Genomic DNA, 18998 nt, shown 5'->3' with positions numbered 1-18998 from the left:
TTCAGCTTCTCTTTCAAGTTATTTTTTTAAGTCTTAATTAACTTCTCTTTTAATCATGTTGACTTCTTTTTATTCTTTTCCACAGAACATAAGTATTGAAATATGTAGTTAAGTGTATAAGATAGGCGACCTAAATGTACATAGTAAGAAGTTAGGGATGTTAGAGTTATTTTAGTTAGTTAGTAACTAATTGTTAGTTAAAATGTGTATATAGTCGGTTGTATTGTTCCTAATCAGCTCAATTGAGCTATTCTAAAATCCAGAACTTTCTTCTCCAAGCTTCATCTTCTAACATGGTATTAGAGCCGTGGAGAACGATCCATGGATGCAAAGGCTTAATTTTAGTAAAATCTCTTCCGAACATCTCCTAAATTGAAGCTCATAGTTCTGTTCTTAATTTCTCGGCATATCGATGAAATTTTTGTTGAATTAGCTCGATTTTATCACTATTTTTTCTTTGATTGTGCGATTTGATTGAGTTTGAAATCACACGTTAATGACGGAAAAGACGAAGATCGATTATACACATCCCTTGTTCCTGCAACCTTCCGACACTCCTAGACTGGTACTGATCCCAATTCAACTCACGTGAACTGAAAATTATGGGTTGTGGAGTAGAACTATGCGTCTTGCTTTAAAGGCAAAGCGTAAGTTATGGTTCATTACTGAAACATGTGTTAAAGCCTCATTTGAAGATGAATTACATGAGGAATGGGAGACATGCAATGCGATAGTGCATTCATGGATTATGAACTCAATCTCTAAAGATCTACTGAGTGGAATCATTTATGCATCAGATGCGCATGCAATGTGGGAAGATCTTAAGAAATGATTTGACAAGGTGAATCGAGTGAGGATTTTGCAATTGCACAAAGGAATTTTGATGTTATCACAAGGATCTGACTATGTTGCTGTGTATTTCACCTAAAAGAGTTATGGGTTGAATATGATGTGCTTGTACCTTCTCCAAATTGTAGATGTGTGAAATCGAAGGAATATGTTATGCATCTGCATCATCAGAGGCTGATGTAGTTTTTGGATGGTCTAAATGACTTTTATGACCAAGCTCGAAGACAAATTTTGATGAAGACAACTGAACCTACACTCAACCAAGCATATGCTATGATCACACAAGATGAAAGCAACAGTCTATGGGAGCTAGTGCAATGGCAGAAAAGGTGGATCCTATGGCAATGCAAGTTGGAAGAGGTCAAGGTTTTCGAGGGAAGAAACAGTTCCTACAGTGTGAGCATTGCCATATGAAGGGCCACACCAAGGAGAATTACTTCAAAATCATTGGTTACCTTGAAAATTTCAAAGGGAAGAAAAATTATTAGACTAGAGAATATAGAACTAAGGGACCTTTTACTGCGGTCAACAGTGTGGAAGGACCAGCAGTTTCCAACTCACAAGGAGCAGCACAACAGAAAGGAGATTACTTCTTTACTGAAGCACAGTACCAGTAGATACTTCATTTACTCAACAAGGATGCAAATGTTGATGATCAGACACAAGCAAACATGGTAGGTAATATTGTATCTCTTGCCTTAAGTGTCTCTAATGACAATTGAATAGTGGACTCAGGGGCCACACATCACATAGCATCCTCACTAGAATTACTATAAGATGTCAATAATGTAGATAGTTATAAAAGGGAAAAGGTGAGACCACCAAATAGAGACATTACTAATGTTACACATATTGGTAGTACATAGATTTCAGCAGATACTAAACTGGAAAATGTGTTGTATGTTCCTGACTTTAAGTTTAACTTGATGTCAATTTCAAAGTTAACCAGGGACTTACAATGTGGTGCTCTATTCCTACCTAAAATATGTGTATTTCAGGACCTTTATAGTGGCAGGGTGAAGGAAATTGGTAAGGAAACTGGTGGCCTTTATCTGATAGGCGGAAGAAGAACAGAACAAATAGGTGCTCATATCAGTTCAGTGGAAAGGAACAAAGATACATGAGAACTTTGGCACAGAAGTTTAGGACATCCTTCATTACCAGTAATGCAACATATTTCTTTTTTGCATAATAAAGTAGACAGTGCAATACACAATAAATGTTCTGTTTGTCAATTGACTAAGCAACATAGGTTAAACTTTCCTACTAGTGAGCACCTATGTACTGAACCTTTTCAGCTTGTTCACTTGGATGTATGAGGACTTTATAAGGTAGCTACTCATGATAATAAGTATTACTTTCTTACAGTTGTTGATGATTTCACTAGAGTAACCTGGATTTTTCTCATGCAGTTGAAAAGTGAAACAATCATATTTCTCAAATAGTTCTTTTGTATGGTACAAAATCAATTTGGTGTTTGTGTTAAGACAGTTAGGACAGACAATGGTAAGGAATTTTTTAATTATCAATGGAATGCTTTCTTGCAAAATCATGGAGTAATTCACCAAAGTAGTTGTGTGCACACTCCACAACAAAATGGAGTGGCTGAAAGAAAACACAGGCACATCTTAGATACAGCAAGAGCACTGAAGTTTCAGGCTGGAATACCAAGTAAATTTTGGGGAGAATTGTGCAAACAGCTATTTATCTTATAAACAAACTGCTTACTAGAGTATTAGGTGGTAAGAGTCCATTTGACTTACTACATGGCAGACAACCCTCACTAACACATTTGAGAACCTTTGAATGTTTGTGTTATGCTACAAATGTGGTCAAAGAGGACAAATTTGGCCCTAGTGCCAAGGAAGCTGTTCTAATAGGGTATTCCACTACTCAAAAGGGATATAGACTGTTTGACAGAAAGAATAACTCTTTTTTTGTGAGCAGGGATATCATATTCAGGGAATCAACATTTCCTTTTCTTATTTCATAGCACCAAAAATCTGTGCCCACTAATCAATTCCCAAGTCACATAGATGATGTCTTTGGAATAATGAAAATGGAGGAGATGATCACCATGGATGCAGAACCCTCAGATTCAACAAGCATGAAATTCAATCACACAAGTTCAGATGCAGTTCATAATGCAGATAACAACAGTGGTGATGTAGAAGAACAAGCTTATACCATAGATGTAGCTGATCCTAATATAGTTGATCATGCAGATTCACTAGGAAATACAGAATTACAGATAGCAACTGAAGTAGTCCCAGCTGAACTTTCCATGGCACCTACAGCTCCTCCTCCTATTAGGCAGTCAACAAGAACAAAGATCCCTCCTATTTGGATGCAGGATTATCTAGTTGGTGGAAAGAAGAATTCCCAATGTCATTATCTAATATAAAACTTCCTATCTTATGACAATACCACACAGAAATACAGGATACATCATGGATTTCTCAACAATCACAGAACCACAAAGTTTCAGGGAAGCAATGAAAGATGACAGATGGATACAAGCCATGAAATAAAATATTGAAGCTTTAGGGGATAACAAGACCTGGGTTGTGGTGGACCTGCCACCTAGGAAATCTTTTTTAGGATCAAAATGGGTCTACAAAATCAATTACAAAACCAATGGAGAGGTGGAGAGGTTTAAAGCTCGACTTGTTACCAAAGGATATAATCAACAATAAGGGCTAGATTATCATGAGACCTTTTCGCCTGTTGCAAAGATGGTGACAGTACGATCATTCATTACATTAGCTACCTCCAAAGATTGGTCTCTCTATCAAATGGATGTCTTTAATACTTTCCTGCAAAAAGACCTAGATGAGGAAGTTTACATGGACCTACCACAAGGTTTTCAAAGACAGGGGGAGAACAAGGTTTGCAAGCTATTGAAGTCTCTCTATAGACTTAAATAAGCATCAAGGTAGTGGAATCTTAAGCTCACAGAAGCCTTACTTAGTGCAGGCTTCAGTCAGAGTGCCTATGACACTCCTTATTCACTAAAAGGTCTGGAAAGGAGATAGTGATCACCCTAATCTATGTGAATGATCTATTACTAACAGTAAGTAGCGTCGAGCTCATTAATGAAGCCAAATCAGTATTGCATCAGAAATTTAAGGTGAAGAATTTAGGCGAGTTAAGATACTTTCTTGGGATTGAAGTCTTGAGGTCTCATAATGGGATTCTTCTCAATCAAAGAAAATATACTCTAGAACTCATTTCAGAAATGGGGTTAAGTGGTGCTAAACCTGCTGTTACACCTCTAGAACTCAATCAGAAACTAACTTATGTTGAGTATGATAAGGAGATTTGGAGTCAAGGTCTTGACCCTTTGATAGATTTCACAAGTTACCAAAAATTGATTGGAAAACTCTTGTATCTCACAGTCACTATGCCAGACATTAGCTATGCAGTACAAGTCTTAAGTAAGTTCATGCAAGCTCCAAAAAATATCACATGGATGATGCTACTCGTGTGGTGAGGTATCTCAAATAGGATCTAGGAATGGGAGTGATCATGCGAAGACAACAAGCAGATGCTTTGGTTGGATTCTGTGACTCAGACTGGGCAACATGCCCAAGGAGTCGAAGGTCAGTCAGTGGTTACCTTGTTAAGTTTGGAGATACTTTAATCTCTTGGAGGTCAAAGAAACAACATACAGTCTCTCGCAGCAGTTTTGAAGCTGAATACAGAAGCATGGCATCTACAATAGCTGAGATTGTGTGGCTGAAGGGACTGTTTGCAGAACTAGGGACACCAATTCACCAACTAGTTCTCTTATTCTCACATAGTAAGGCAGCAATTCAAATAGCTGTTAATTCTATCTTTCATGAACGAACAAAGCATATTGAAATAGATTGCCATTTCATCAGGGAGAAGCTCAAGCAAGGGATCCTACAAACACAATATGTATCTACACAACATCAACAATCAAACATTCTCACTAAAGGATTGGCATCACCTCAGCATCAGTTTCTACTTAGCAAGCTTGGTGTGTTAAACATTTTACACCCTTCAGTTTGAGAGGGAGTATTGGAATATGTAGTTAAGTGTATAAGATATGTGGACCTAAATGTACAAAGTAAGAAGTTAGGGGTGTTAGAGTTATTTTAGTTAGTTAGTAACTAATTGTTAGTTAAGAGGTGTATATAGTTGGTTGTATTGTTCCTAGCAGAGGCGGCTCAACATAGTTTGGGACCTAAAGCCAAACTGTAATTGGAGGCCTTAAGTTCCTCTAAGAAAAATTATACATATTTATTTAAAGGCTATTTTTCTAGCTTTTTGAGTTGCAAAGTTATTAATATTTTTTTTATAATCTATTTCCTCTAACAATTCTTTTTCAATTGATAAAATGGCTAATTCATTTAATCTCTCTTGAGACATAGTTGATCTTAGATAAGATTTTATCAATTTTAATTTTGAAAAACTTCTTTCTGCAGAGGCAACTGTTACAAGAACTGCTATCATTATTCTATAAGCAATATAGGCATTTGGAAAAGAATCAAGTCTTTTTATTTGTTGAATATGTCGACTAGAGTATTATCTTCTACTTGTACTATTTCTCTCAATATTTTTAATTCAGAAAATAAGTCTAGACCGTCAATATCAGAGTGACTATTATGTCTTAAAGACATTTCAAGGTTAAGGCAATATTTTTTCAAATTCTCATCATCTAATGACTTTAATTTTTTACCACTAAACAAAAAATCAAAAATACGTTCATACGCTTCGAATTGTTCAATATTTTGAAGTGAAAGAATGGATTGGTCTACTATATATAAAAAGTAATCAACTCAAAATATTCTTCAAGAGACTTTGTGGTTTCCTTATCAACATTCTCATCTAATTATTTTTTTCTATAGATTACACGTTTTTTTACGAAATTCATGTTCTATATTTATCTCAGATACAATTTCCTTAGCAGAAATCATAGCAGTTGTGAACCCTTCTTCTCTATATTTTTTAAAATAAGAAATAAGGCCTCTTAGTTGATCTATGGCTACATCAATATGCATATCTTTTGATTGCAAACTTTTACTAACTGAATTAACAGCAAACAACATATCATACCAAATAGTCATACCCAAAAAAAACTCAAAATTTTGAAGCTCGTATGTCGCTAAACAATTAGCTTCACTTTTAGTTTTTGGATCCTCACTAGCTTCTGCTAACTTTAATAAAGCATCTCTTATTTGTGGAGTTTGAAATCTTATCGCTTTGATACTTTCAATACGACTTTCCCAACGTGTTTGTGACAATGATTTAAAAGTTAGGTTGGCTATACTATCTTTTAAAACTTTCCATCGCTTAGTGGAAGAAGAAAAAAGTGAGTATATACGGGGTAGCACTTCAAAAAATGATATAGTTTTTGTACAAGAATTAGTCATATCACAAAGTACCAAATTTAAATTGTGACAACTACATGGTGTATAGAATGATCTAGGATTTATAACGAGAAATCTTTTTTGCACTCCTTGGTGTTTAGCCTTCATATTGGATCCGTTATCATATTCTTGTCCTCTTAAATTATCAATATCAAGTCCAATATTTTCTATCTCATTCATAATAACTTCAAAAAGACCTTGTCCACTTGTATCATTCACTTTTAAAAATTCTAAAAAGTATTCAATAATTTTTATTGGAGTTGCTGAAATATCAATACTCCGCAATATAAAAGACATTTGTTCTTGATGACCTATATGTGGAGTGCAATCAAGTATGATTGAGAAATACTTTGTTTCTTTGATTTTTTGAATAATTTTATTTCTAATATCACTTGCTAACAAATTCATCAATTCATTTTGTATATTATGTCCTAGATAATGATTATGAATTTCATCATGCTTAATTGGCCGAACATGTTCTTGCATGATCGGATCAAATTCTGCAATCATTTCAATCAGACTTAAAAAATTTCCATTGTTTTCTTGGTATATCTTTTCATTTTTTCCCCCTAAATGCCAAATTATTTTTTTCAAGTGTTTTTATCACAACAATTATTTTTGTCAATACATTTTTCCAGTGCTCTCTATCTCTACTAATTTATTCTTGAACATCTTTATCTATTATTTTATTTTTGTGCATTCTCGTTTCTAAATCAATCCATGCACTCATATTAATAATATGCTCATTCGTAGTTTCATGAGCTTTGAGTTTAATACTAAGGTTTCTCCAATCTCTAGTTCCTTCACTAGCTAATTTACTGCTACAAGCACTAGAAGTTATAATAAATAACTTGCAACAAAAATAAAATACTTTATCCAAGTATTTTGAATAAATTAACCATCTCCTTACATGTCTTTCCCCGTTTGCCAACTTTTGGATATAATGTGTAGCAGAAAAATGTCTTAGGAATTTATCCTTGGGAAAATCTATTTCTGTAATTCTAATTTGTCTTTTTTCTACTAATAGATCTCTCAACTTTGTATCTACATCAGTCCATCTGCATCATATATATTTTTAGGAGTGCAAGTATTCAATTCATTTAAAAGTTCATGATTTTTTCGAGAATCTATGTCAGATTTCTCACGAACTTCTTCTTTTTATTGGATTTTATTATCATCTAAATCAACTAGATTAGTAACTTGTTCATTCAAAGAACATTCTCCCATATTTTCTAGTTTAAAATTTTTATTACTTGATAAAAATTTATCAAGTGCTCCTTTATGGGATTGTATTAAAGCTTAAATTCTTCTTCTTTTTTTTTTTTGAAGTTTTGCATAACCGAATTCATATTTTCTAGTAGACATATTTTACTCTAGTAAACAACAAAAACTACAGTATATCTATGAAGTAAAAATATAAAAAATGACAAAATTTAGATTAAAAAATAGCAAAAGGTTAGAACAATAGAATCTAATTCAATTGATAAGTTGATCCCCAAAAAACTTTTTAATGCTTTTGTGCTTGAAAACCTGGAAAATTTTTTTACACGATTTTATATATTCAGTCCTCTTCAATCGAAAAAATATACAATACTCTTCGACCGACTCTTGCCATCAAAGTAGATTTCTAAACCGAATTAAAATTTCAACTCTAAATTATAATAAGCAGTAGAAAATTTCATTGTGAATATGAGTCTTATGAGATTGCAGTCATATCATATTGTAAAATTTTAAGTAATAAAAAATCAATACATATTATAAAATTTTATTTTTTTCAATCCTCTCTTAATTGACTAATGACTACCAAAATCAGTTCCAAGTACAATATGTAGAAAAAAACTGCTTGAAAAGAAAGAAAAAATTTATCATTGAAAAAAAATTCGTACTTACCAACTTTGTATTTTATTCCACAAAGAATGATCACAAAATTCTTGTAGTTCTTTTGACAGGAAGAAGTAAAAAATATCATAAAGCTTTTTAGAAGTTAATGTAGAAAAGAAGAACCGAAGAAGGCAAGTAAAGTTTCAGCTTTGTAGTTGTAAATAAATATAAAAAAGAAGAAGTCACACCCAAAAAGGCAAAACAGTAAAAGTAATGATTCATATCTCCAATATGCAATAATGATAAAAGTAAACGTTACTTTTCCTTTCCACCGGCAAAATTATAGCTTTTTACATTAAGTACTTAATTTTCTAAAAGGAAAATAAATACATAAACCTAAAACTACTAAAAAGTGGGGCCTTAAGGTCTATCCAACTTTGAGGCTGAATATGCTCAAAACTTGTAAGTTATTTACTACAACTTCTAGTGCTTGTAGCAGTAAATTAGCTAGTGAAGGAACTAGAGATTGGAGAAACCTTAGTACTAAACTAAAAGCTCATGAAACTACGAATGAGCATATTATTAACATGAGTGCATGAATTGATTTAGAAACAAGATTGCACAAAAATAAAACAATAGATAAAGATGTTCAAGAACAAATTAGTAGAGATAGAGAGCACTGGAAAAATGTATTGACAAGAATAATTGCTGTGATAAAAACACTTGGAAAAAATAATTTGGCATTTAGGGGGAAAAATGAAAAGATATACCAAGAAAACAATGAAATTTTTTTAAGTCTGATTGAAATGATTGCGGAATTTGATCCGATCATGCAAGAACATGTTCGACGAATTAAGCATGATGAAATTCATAATCATTACCTTGGACATAATATACAAAATGAATTGATAAATTTGTTAGCAAGTGAAATTAGAAATAAAATTATTCAAAAAATCAAAGAAACAAAGTATTTCTCAATCATACTTGATTGCACTCCAGATATAAGTCATCAAGAACAAATGTCTTTTATATTGCGGAGTGTTGATATTTCAGCAACTCCAATAAAAATTACTGAATACTTTTTAGAATTTTTAAAAGTGGATGATACAAGTGGAAAAGGTCTTTTTGAAGTTATTATGAATGAGATAGAAAATATTGGACTTGATATTGATAATTTAAGAGGACAAGGATATGATAACGGATCCAATATGAAGGGTAAACACCAAGGAGTGCAAAAAAGATTTCTCGATATAAATCCTAGATCATTCTATACACCATGTGGTTGTCACAATTTAAATTTGGTACTTTGTAATATGGCTAATTCTTGTACAAAAGCTATATCATTTTTTGGAGTGCTACACCGTATATACTCACTTTTTTTCTTCTTCCACTAAGCGATGGAAAGTTTTAAAAGATAGTATACCCAACCTAACTCTTAAATCATTGTCACAAACACGTTGGGAAAGTCGTATTGAAAGTATCAAAGCGATAAGATTTCAAACTCCACAAATAAGAGATGCTTTATTAAAATAAGCAGAAGCTAGTGAGGATCCAAAAACTAAAAGTGAAGCTAATTGTTTAGCGACATACGAGCTTCAAAATTTTGAGTTTTTATTGGGTATGACTATTTGGTATGATATGTTGTTTGCTGTTAATTCAGTTAGTAAAAGTTTGCAATCAAACGATATGCATGTTGATGTAGCCATAGATCAACTAAGAGGCCTTGTTTCTTTTTTTCAAAAATATAGAGAAGAAGGGTTCACAACTGCTATGATTTCTGCTAAGGAAATTGCATCTGAGATGAATATAGAACCTGAATTTCGTAAAAAACGTGTAATCTATAGAAAAAAACAATTTGATGAGAATGTTGATAATGAAACCACAAAGTCTCTTGAAAAATCTTTTAGGGTAGATTACTTTTATATATAGTAGAGCAAGCTATTCTTTCGCTTCAAAATAGATTTGAACAATTCGAAGCGTATGAACGTATTTTTGGTTTATTGTTTAGTGGTAAAAAATTAAAGTCATTAGATGATGAGAATTTGAAAAATTATTGCCTTAACCTTGAAATGTCTTTAAGACATAGTAGTCACTCTGATATTGACGGTCTAGACTTATTTTCTGAATTAAAAGTATTGAGAGAATAGTACAAGTAGAAGATAATACTCTAGTCGACATACTCAATCAAATAAAAAAAACTTGATTCTTTTCCAAATGCATATATTGCTTATAGAATAATGTTAACAGTTTTAACAGTTGCCTCTACGGAAAGAAGTTTTCCAAAATTAAAATTGATAAAATCTTATCTAAGATCAACTATGTCTCAAGAGAGATTAAATGGATTAGCCATTTTATCAATTGAAAAAGAATTGTCAGAGGAAACAGATTATAAAAAAATTATTAATAACTTTGCAACTCAAAAAGCTAGAAAAATAGCCTTTAAATAAAATATGTATAATTTTTTTTAGAGGAACTTAAGCCCCTAATTACAGTTTGACTTTAGGCCCAAACTGTATTGCACTGCCGGGCACCGTCTCTCCTTTTTCTTTTACAAGTTTGTGAGGGACCTCAAATTGTCTCTATATCAGACCAAGAAGACCTCGTATGAAAGAAGAAGCGAAATTACTTGGAGCATTTGTATCTTCCATTGATACCTCGGGTGATGTCATATTTGTATCTTGAAGAACAAGCGAAATCCTCGTATGAAAGAAAGATCCGCACAGTTCATCCATTAATGTAGCTCGGTGAAGAACTACTTGGAGCATCCGTACGTCCGAATTTTACGAAACTTGTCGCATCATTCTATTCTCTTTGGTAAGGAAGTGCGTGGAGCATCAATCATTCTATCTTCTACATGGAACGTGCACCTTCTTGCAACTTGGCGATGACATACATGGAAAGTTCATTCATTTTCACGAGATCAGTACATAGAACCTTATCTTCTTGTAGGTTGGCGCAGAAGGACTAGATAAAGCGCCATTTCCTCAACGAGAGACACTTCCCCTTTGGCAGCCTTGAGTATCTCATCCTTGCGGCTTGGCTAGACTAACACTTGGAATAGTCCTAGTCCTTTTGCAACTTCAGCGAGAAAGAAAAGAAAGCGTTGAATCAAATTTTGCCGCATTTTTGACGATGCAATATTGAACTTGAAGCAAGAATCTACCTCCTAACTCTTCTCACTGTGCAGACAACTCGATGAGTCGAAAGTGTAGGCAAAGAATCGCGGACAAATTAGCTACTTGAAGATGTCCATATTGCGTTCAAAGCTACTGATGCTGATAATTCATGATGCTAGACACTAGACGTCATAGAGGTTATCACGCACTCTAGCTACTGCTTGGACTTTTTCTTCTTCTTCTTCATTTTTTCAGCTTTGCATCTTTGTCGTAGAATTTTTTTTTTTGTCTCAACGCAGAAGTGAGAAAAATATTATCTGTTTGCAGTTCCAAAACTTGTACTTCAAAGGCTACATTATATCTAAAAGTTGCGGCATGATCTTTCGTTGAGTTCTTAGGTAATTTCTTGTCTTGACAGTAGCTCTAAATTTGACAGACTTCCTGTTGCAGATTTGCGCATCCTCACGAAAAAATTGTATATTTCGCTAGCGTTTGACCATAGATTCCCAAATTTGTTTTGAAAAATCTGATTTGGGTAAAATTTGGTTTGAAGATGAAAATGTGTTTGGATCAGTTTTCAAAATATATTTCTTAAATTTATTTTTGAAAAATATGAAACATTACTTATAACCACAAGTTCTAAAAACGATCACAAATACCCAACAGTACCATTATCAATAACATTCATTATATTATCGGAAGCCATAGTCCTGAACATAAATAAATTTTATACAAAATTCTCATTTTTATAATGAACTACACTATCAAATGACGGAGAAATTCTACTAAAAAATTGATCTATAGCAACAGTGGCAAAACCATTACAATAGATACGCAAACCGTTACCATAGACTTATTGCAACGGTTTAGGGACCGTCACATCCGGTTGCGTGGCAATAGCTCTATCGCAACGGTTGCATAGTTGTTGCAATAGGTCCATGTATGGTAACAGTTTTGGAATCCTTGCAATAGGTCAATCTATTGTAACAGTTACTTAGTCAAATGGGACGGTTCGAAATCGTCTCAATAATATTTTAGGGAACGGTATTTTCTGCTATAGCAGCGGTTTAAATGATATATTGCGACGGTTATTAGTAGTTCACTTGACGGTTATTAGAGGCTATTGCAACAGTTATTAGGAGCTGCTGCAACAGTTATTAGGAGTTATTGCAATAGTTATTAGGAGTCACCACAACGATTCATGAAGGCTTGCAAACAATTTGCTGAAGCTATTGCAACAATTTATTTAGACTTTCCATAAAAATAAACTTTATACTATTGTCTAACAATTCAAAAGCATGCATAAGCTCTCAAAGTAATGAAAATCCAAAATAAAAGATTCCTAAAATATCTTAATACACTAATATTTTTAGAATAATCCCATAATTCTAAGCAATATTTTTGCCTCTTTCATCCACTCTTTGCTCATCCGATCCACCTATTGTCACCACCCCAGTACGCCCTCCGTGAACTATCCTGATGGCACCTAGTCTCTACGACTAGGTAAGCCTAAATTGCGGAAGATAGCCAAAACTTGTAGAAGTAAAATAATTTAAAAGCAGAAATAAGGCAAAATTAGTGTTTAAATGTGCCGCTCGGCATGCACCATATATGAATCTCAAAACCAATATCCAAATCCAAGACCCGGAAACCCACGAATCACAAGCTAAGAAAAAGAAATAATACATAGCTCTAACTCCGGAATTTGTCTAATAAGAACAGAATGTACAGAAGGGCTAAATACTAAAAGGCAAGAATAGAAAGGGACTCCTCGGTCTGCGGACACGGCAAATGTACCTCGACTTCTCTAAGTAGTCGCCTCCCTCAAGGATGGTAGGCCTGAGTAGAAGTACCTGGAACTGCACATGAAAAACATGTGCAGAAGGGGCATGAGTACACCACAACGGTATTCAGTAAGTGCCAAGCCTAATCTCAATCGGGTAGTGACGAGGAAGGTCAGGGCCCTACTGAGGTTAAATACAATATAAGGGTTAACAGTGTGGAATAAAACAGTATAAATAAGTGCAACAGTAAGAAATAACATAGAATTGACAGAACAACAACAATTAGAACAGAGACAAAACAAGCCACGAAAAGAAATACAGCTCAACATAGAGATAACAATCGAGCATCTTCCAGGATACCGTCCTGTAGTCCTAATTACAACTGTCCAGTGGATCTCCCGGAATACCATCCCGTAGTCCATCATATATATCTGAAGGATCTCCCGGGATCCCGTCCCGTAATCCACCTATCAGTGCACGGGGATCTACCGGAATCCCGATCTGTAGTCCCCAATATAAATACCCAGTACTGGGGGAACCTACCGGGTGCAGTCCCGTAGTTTCATATAACTGTACAGGGGGATCTACCAGGAATCTAACCCGCAGTCCCAAAGTAAATGTGCAGGGGATCTATCGGGAATCTAAACCGCAGTCCCAAAGTAAACAGACAAGGGGGAGCTACCGGAATCCCACATCCTTAGTCCCAATGTAAATACACAGCAGCAACAATAAAATATTCAGAGAAAGGAAATTTCATATTAAGGCAACAAATAATTCTAGGCTAGCATGTTGCACAGAGTTCAGGTAAATAGATTGAACAATTAAAGCAATTAAATCACTTAGACATGTTTTCCTAAGCTAATAACGGGCTTAATAGTACAAGTAATAAAAGTAGGAGAAGGAACATACTAATAAGTACTTAAAGAAAACCGAATTTCCAACAATTTGCACAAGTACACACTCGTCACTTCATGTACAAGGCTTTTCAATTACCAAATATATCAATCCTAAGGGGAAGATCCCCCACACAAGGTTAGACAAGCCACTTACCTCGAACCGGCTCAAAATCAACCTGACACCATGTCTTTGCCACGAGTACTCGACTCCAAATGACCCAAATCTATTCAATTCATTTGCGTAATGTAAATAACACTTCAAGTAATTGATTCTACAATTAAATTATAAGCTAATACGCGAAATTGTATAAAATGACCAAAATGCCCCTCGGAGCTACGTCTCGGATTTGGGTGAAATTTATATTTTCAGAAACCTCGTACTCTCACGAGTCTATACATAACAAGAACACTAAAATCGGAGTCCAAATGACCCCTCAAATCCTCATTTAAAGGCCTCTTAAACTTAAGCCCTAATTACCCATTTTTTCCGAAATTTTACACCACTAATTAGGTCTTTAATCACATAAAAATGAGTTATGAAGTCAAAAATATTACCTCCAAGTGATTCCACTTGAATCCCTCTTCAACCCTCTTCAAAAAGCTTCAAAATCGCCTAACAATGGAGGAACCTAGGTTAAAATTCGCGAAATAAACCTTTTAAAACATACTGCCCAGGCATTTAATTCCTTCTTGGCGAACGCGGTCAAAGCCTCGCATTCGCGAAGCACAAAAATGACGTTGACAAAAAGTTCTCTTAAGAGAACGCGACAAGGCCCTCGCGAACGCAATGCTTTACCCGTCTAACCTTCGCGAACGCGTTCCTCTCATCGCGAACGCGGTTCACAAGTATCCAGCCCTTCACGAACGCGGATATCCCATAGTGAACGCGAAGGCTTAATATTTGACTTCCTCAAATGACTCTTTGCGAACGCGAGGTTCCACTCGCGAACTCGAAGGGTAAAATTCCTCTACAAAAGCTGAACAAAATATGCAACTTTTTAACAACTTAAAAAGATCCGTTGAGCATCCAAAATTCACCCGAGGTCCCTGGGACCTCAACCAAAGGCACCAACATATCCTAAAACCTTATTCAAACTTGTACGAATATTCAAAACACCTCAAACAACATCAATTCAACCAAAACACATCGGATTCATGCCTAAGTCTTCCAAAATCATCCGAATCACGTTTTTGATAAAAACTCAACCAAACCACCTCTGAATGACCTGAAATTTTGCACACACATCCCAAATGATATAACAAAACTACTGCAACTCTCGAAATTCCATTTTGACCCTCGGATCAAAATCTCACTATCGAACCGGAAACTTCAAAAGTTCAACTTTCGGCATTTCAAGCCTAAATTTGCTACTAACCTCCAAAACACAATCCGAATACGCCTCTAAGCCCGAAATCACCTAGCGGAGCTAACGGAACCATCGAATTTCAATTCTGAGGCCGTCTTCATAGTGTTCCGACTACGGTTAACTTTCCAACACTTAAACTCTCATTTAGGGACTAAGTGTCCCAAAACTCTCCGAAACTTAAAACCGAACATTCCACTAAAACAAAATAGCAGAAATAAACTTAGAGAAAGTAGTTAATAGGGGATCGGGGCACTAATTCTTAAGACGACCGGCCGGGTCGTCACACCTATAAAAGATGAAAATAAATGATTTGGTAAATTTTTTAAAAGAATTTAACATCCAGTATATAATCTAAGTAGTACCTTGAAACTTTAAGTGCAATCCAGCTCAAATAAGTCAATAAAGCTTTGCAAATTCAAAGTTGTCCCAGAGATGAAGTAAAGGATCTACATATGGCCAGTTAGAAGAGAGATCACTGATTGGAAATCCATCCCTAAATATGCTAGTTCTATAACGAAAAATAACTTAAATCAAATTTTCCAACTCCAACCCAGAGATGAATTAAAGGCCCTACATATGGCCAGTTAAAGAAGATTATTGACTGCAATCAAAATGGTGTTGTAATGTTTAACAATGCAATTCAGATCAAGGAAGTCAATAAAACTTCGCAACTGCAAATTCAAAGCACTCCAGAACTGCAAATTCAAAGCAGTCCTAGAGATGAACTAAGTGTTGGAATAAGACAACATTTAAAAATATATTAACCTGACAAAAAATAATAGTTTCATCAAAATGGACAAATATACTTTTACAACATGAAAACTTCAATGTTGGGCTCATTATAGGGATTATATGCAAGTTTTGGGCTGAAGCTTTGACATTCCTACAAGAGAAAAATAGTTTAAAACTAATTAGCCTCCTTCAAATTAAAAGCTGCATGTAAATTGAGTTGGCCATGTTATCACTGCAAGCTTTATTTTCTATATGGAATCAAAGACTTGATGCAGATATTTCTGTACCTAAAATTAAACATACGCAATGATACAATATCTAAAGACTCATTATAGTTTTACCATGGGAACTCAACTTTCAGTTGGGACAATAATCAGTTTTGCAGGCACTTCAAGGACCATTATTTATTACTTTGCTACCATAGGAACAACAAGAATAGAAACGACATCGCTTCAATTTACAAGAGGATAAGTGATTACCATATATAAAGGACTTCTATATAATTAACTAAACCGCACAACTTTCATTCACACATTAAAAATGTATCTGGAAAAAGAAAAAACAAGTCCAACTACACAGTTATTGGCACAATCAAACAAACAACTTATTGTCACTTGAAACATGTCTCGAAGAATGCTCTTTAGTAAAGTAGATCCAATTTCATAAAATATTTATCTTAATTAATGTCACGAAGATTTAGAGGCAAGTCAGTTGAAAGCTTAACAGTGAAAGTATTTGGTAGCTAATGTTTAAGAGGCATTGGGAGATTGATGCATTGGAAGCATTGTTGCAGGAACTGAACATGATTGCTTTGGTGGATGGAGAAGATAATTGTCTTGTTTGAATAGATCAAAAAATTTATTACTACCAAAAAAGATACTTCCTATTAATTTTTATGCATGAGATTATCCTATCTTTTCTGTCTCAACATTTTTTTTCTTTTTTCCTAGTAGTGGCATCTAGGGTTTGTGCGTGCCTTGACTATTTCGCTATCATCACATTTCTTTATATTATATGTTCCACATTTCTATTTCAACATTTCAATGTATGATATATTTATGATTCTCTATGCTACGAAATTGATATGTGTCATTCCTTTGTTGTATCATTTCTCAAAGTTTACCATGTCAATATGTCCGTGACTAATCATATTGTATTTGACTTCTTTTTTTTTTTTTTTTTTTTTTTTTTTTTTGCTTTCTAGGTTGATATAGGAACTCAAATTGTATGAACTTTAATATAAATGCACCCTGTAGATAAACATTATAAGTAGAAGTAAAACTACCTTCCTAAGTTCCTAGTGACAATGATTATACAGTGAATCTAAAAGAATTTCCAATTTTTATTATTGATATATTATATGCCACAGAGATATCTTAAAGTAAAAACTCCATTTTGACATGAGATCTACCATTTTGCAAGTATTTCACTTAATTTATGGAAATAACCTTGCATTTCAGATGGTTATTTCCATACATCCATGTAGTCCAATCAACACCAATATAACAACTCAAGAAAGAGAGTAAAAAAAGGGTCATGATACCTCAAGAGCTTTTCCTCTCTGTATTATTTTCGGAAATAAATTGCCTCTCGGGGAATACTAGCCTTCACCATCACCTATGTCTGCATCTGAAGATCCATCTTCATAGTATTCATTAGTCATTTCATTCTCTTTTTCATCACTTTCTTCTTCTCTCGTAGCCTCTTCATAAACCACACTAGTAATATAAGTTTTGGCATGCCAAGAAATACGATATATTTATAAAGATTAATGCATAATAGTGAAAAAAGGAAGTAATTTACTGGTGCTATTTTCTGCGAACTATAAGTAGGTGGAATCTCTCATTTACTGAAATCTCATTTTTTGAGTTTCGGTCTCATGAATGATTAGATAGAATGATCAATACAATAAGCTTAAAGTACAAACGAACATGCTAATATGCACTCAACCTTTCTTCAATTGCAGCATTATTTGTATACGACAGTCAAAGAAATTCATTGAGAACTACTTTCAAACACTTGTGAGCCTAAAAATTATAATACTGCTTCAACAAATATGGAGCAGATTTTCCCCCAAATTTTTTGAAACCTCAATTCAATACGCTACAAACATTTCACTCCTAGGTAGTGCCAATAATTAAATCTACAGTTATACCCATTTACTTCAAAACTTCTCTTGAAATAGCACAAGGATAATATGTAATAACAAAGCAGACATAATACAGTGAAATTCAAGAGCTCAAGAGTGAAAAATCAATCAAGCATACAAGCTCGCAAATACCATAAACAGGATCAGATGACACACTTAGGAAATTCCAGTTCTTTTTTCTACCAACATAGTTAGGGTACCTAATTGGATATTAACCAAAGAATTTATTCACCCATTTAGAGATAAATTACAAAATAAAATCTTAATAAAACAAGGTTTGTAACTTACCCAAGCACAGAGAACTTTGATGGTCTCACTTCAGCTAGTAGCAGATACATGGATCTCAGAGGAAAGTGACTCTTGCACCATTCAGCACACCCTTCAAGATGGGAAACCTGAAAGAACCAGACCTTGACTCTTTGCCGCTCCCAAAATATTACTTTCCCTAGACTCTGTGAGGTTGAAGAGATATACTAGAGCCTTGACAGAGTGCCTTGCAGGAGTGACTCGCTGGAGGGGTTAGGGTTTCAAGGGGACGAAGCTACGAGAAGGTGTATGGACATTTTGATATGTTCTAAGGTTAAGAGAACAAGTTTTAGGAAGTAAAAAAATGTCTAGGTGCTAGTATAATTGGGTTTAGTGAAATTAGAAGAGGGAAATTATGGGGGGAAAGTAAAACCGTTGCAAAAGTCAAAATTTTCAACTAACCGTTACCATACATAAAGCTATTGCAATGGTTGTGACAACTGTTGCGATATATAAATATGTAGCAATTGTAACGGTTTATTTTTAGAGATGTTCCAAGAGGTTCGACAGGTTTATGCAACGGGTGAAACCGTTCCAATAGATGGTCTATTGCAACGGTTATGTAACGGTTGCTACGAATAT

General features: G+C 34.4%; 1 protein-coding gene and 1 long non-coding RNA gene across 2 annotated transcripts; one reads left to right on the top strand and one right to left on the bottom strand.

Annotated features, from left to right (window-relative positions):
• Positions 1-2303: 2303 nt before the first annotated feature.
• Positions 2304-3253, top strand: LOC138878043 (uncharacterized). Its single transcript, XM_070157699.1, has 3 exons — positions 2304-2520; positions 2688-2788; positions 2843-3253. Exons 1-3 carry the CDS (start codon positions 2304-2306, stop codon positions 3251-3253), a joined length of 729 nt encoding a protein of 242 aa, XP_070013800.1.
• Positions 3254-15879: 12626 nt separating this feature from the next.
• Positions 15880-18766, bottom strand: LOC104214612 (uncharacterized). The gene is made up of 3 exons (XR_707959.2): positions 18399-18766; positions 17505-17665; positions 15880-16112 (listed from the first exon to the last, which is right to left on the bottom strand). It is a non-coding gene; the product is annotated as an uncharacterized lncRNA (long non-coding RNA).
• Between the last annotated feature and the right edge of the window lie 232 nt (positions 18767-18998).

The sequence above is a fragment of the Nicotiana sylvestris genome, chromosome 9, assembly GCF_000393655.2.
Source record: "Nicotiana sylvestris chromosome 9, ASM39365v2, whole genome shotgun sequence".
NCBI classification, from domain to species: domain Eukaryota; kingdom Viridiplantae; phylum Streptophyta; class Magnoliopsida; order Solanales; family Solanaceae; genus Nicotiana; species Nicotiana sylvestris.
This window is presented reverse-complemented; position numbering and strand designations above follow the sequence as displayed.

Excerpts from the sequence above, each read along its gene's own strand:
- LOC138878043 (XM_070157699.1), top strand. The coding sequence starts at position 2,304 with ATGGTACAAAATCAATTTGGTGTTTGTGTTAAGACAGTTAGGACAGAC. Across the intron at positions 2,521-2,687 it reads GTTTCAGGCTGGAATACCAA|AGGACAAATTTGGCCCTAGT; the intron begins GTAAATTTTGGG and ends ATGTGGTCAAAG. Across the intron at positions 2,789-2,842 it reads GAAAGAATAACTCTTTTTTT|CACCAAAAATCTGTGCCCAC; the intron begins GTGAGCAGGGAT and ends CTTATTTCATAG.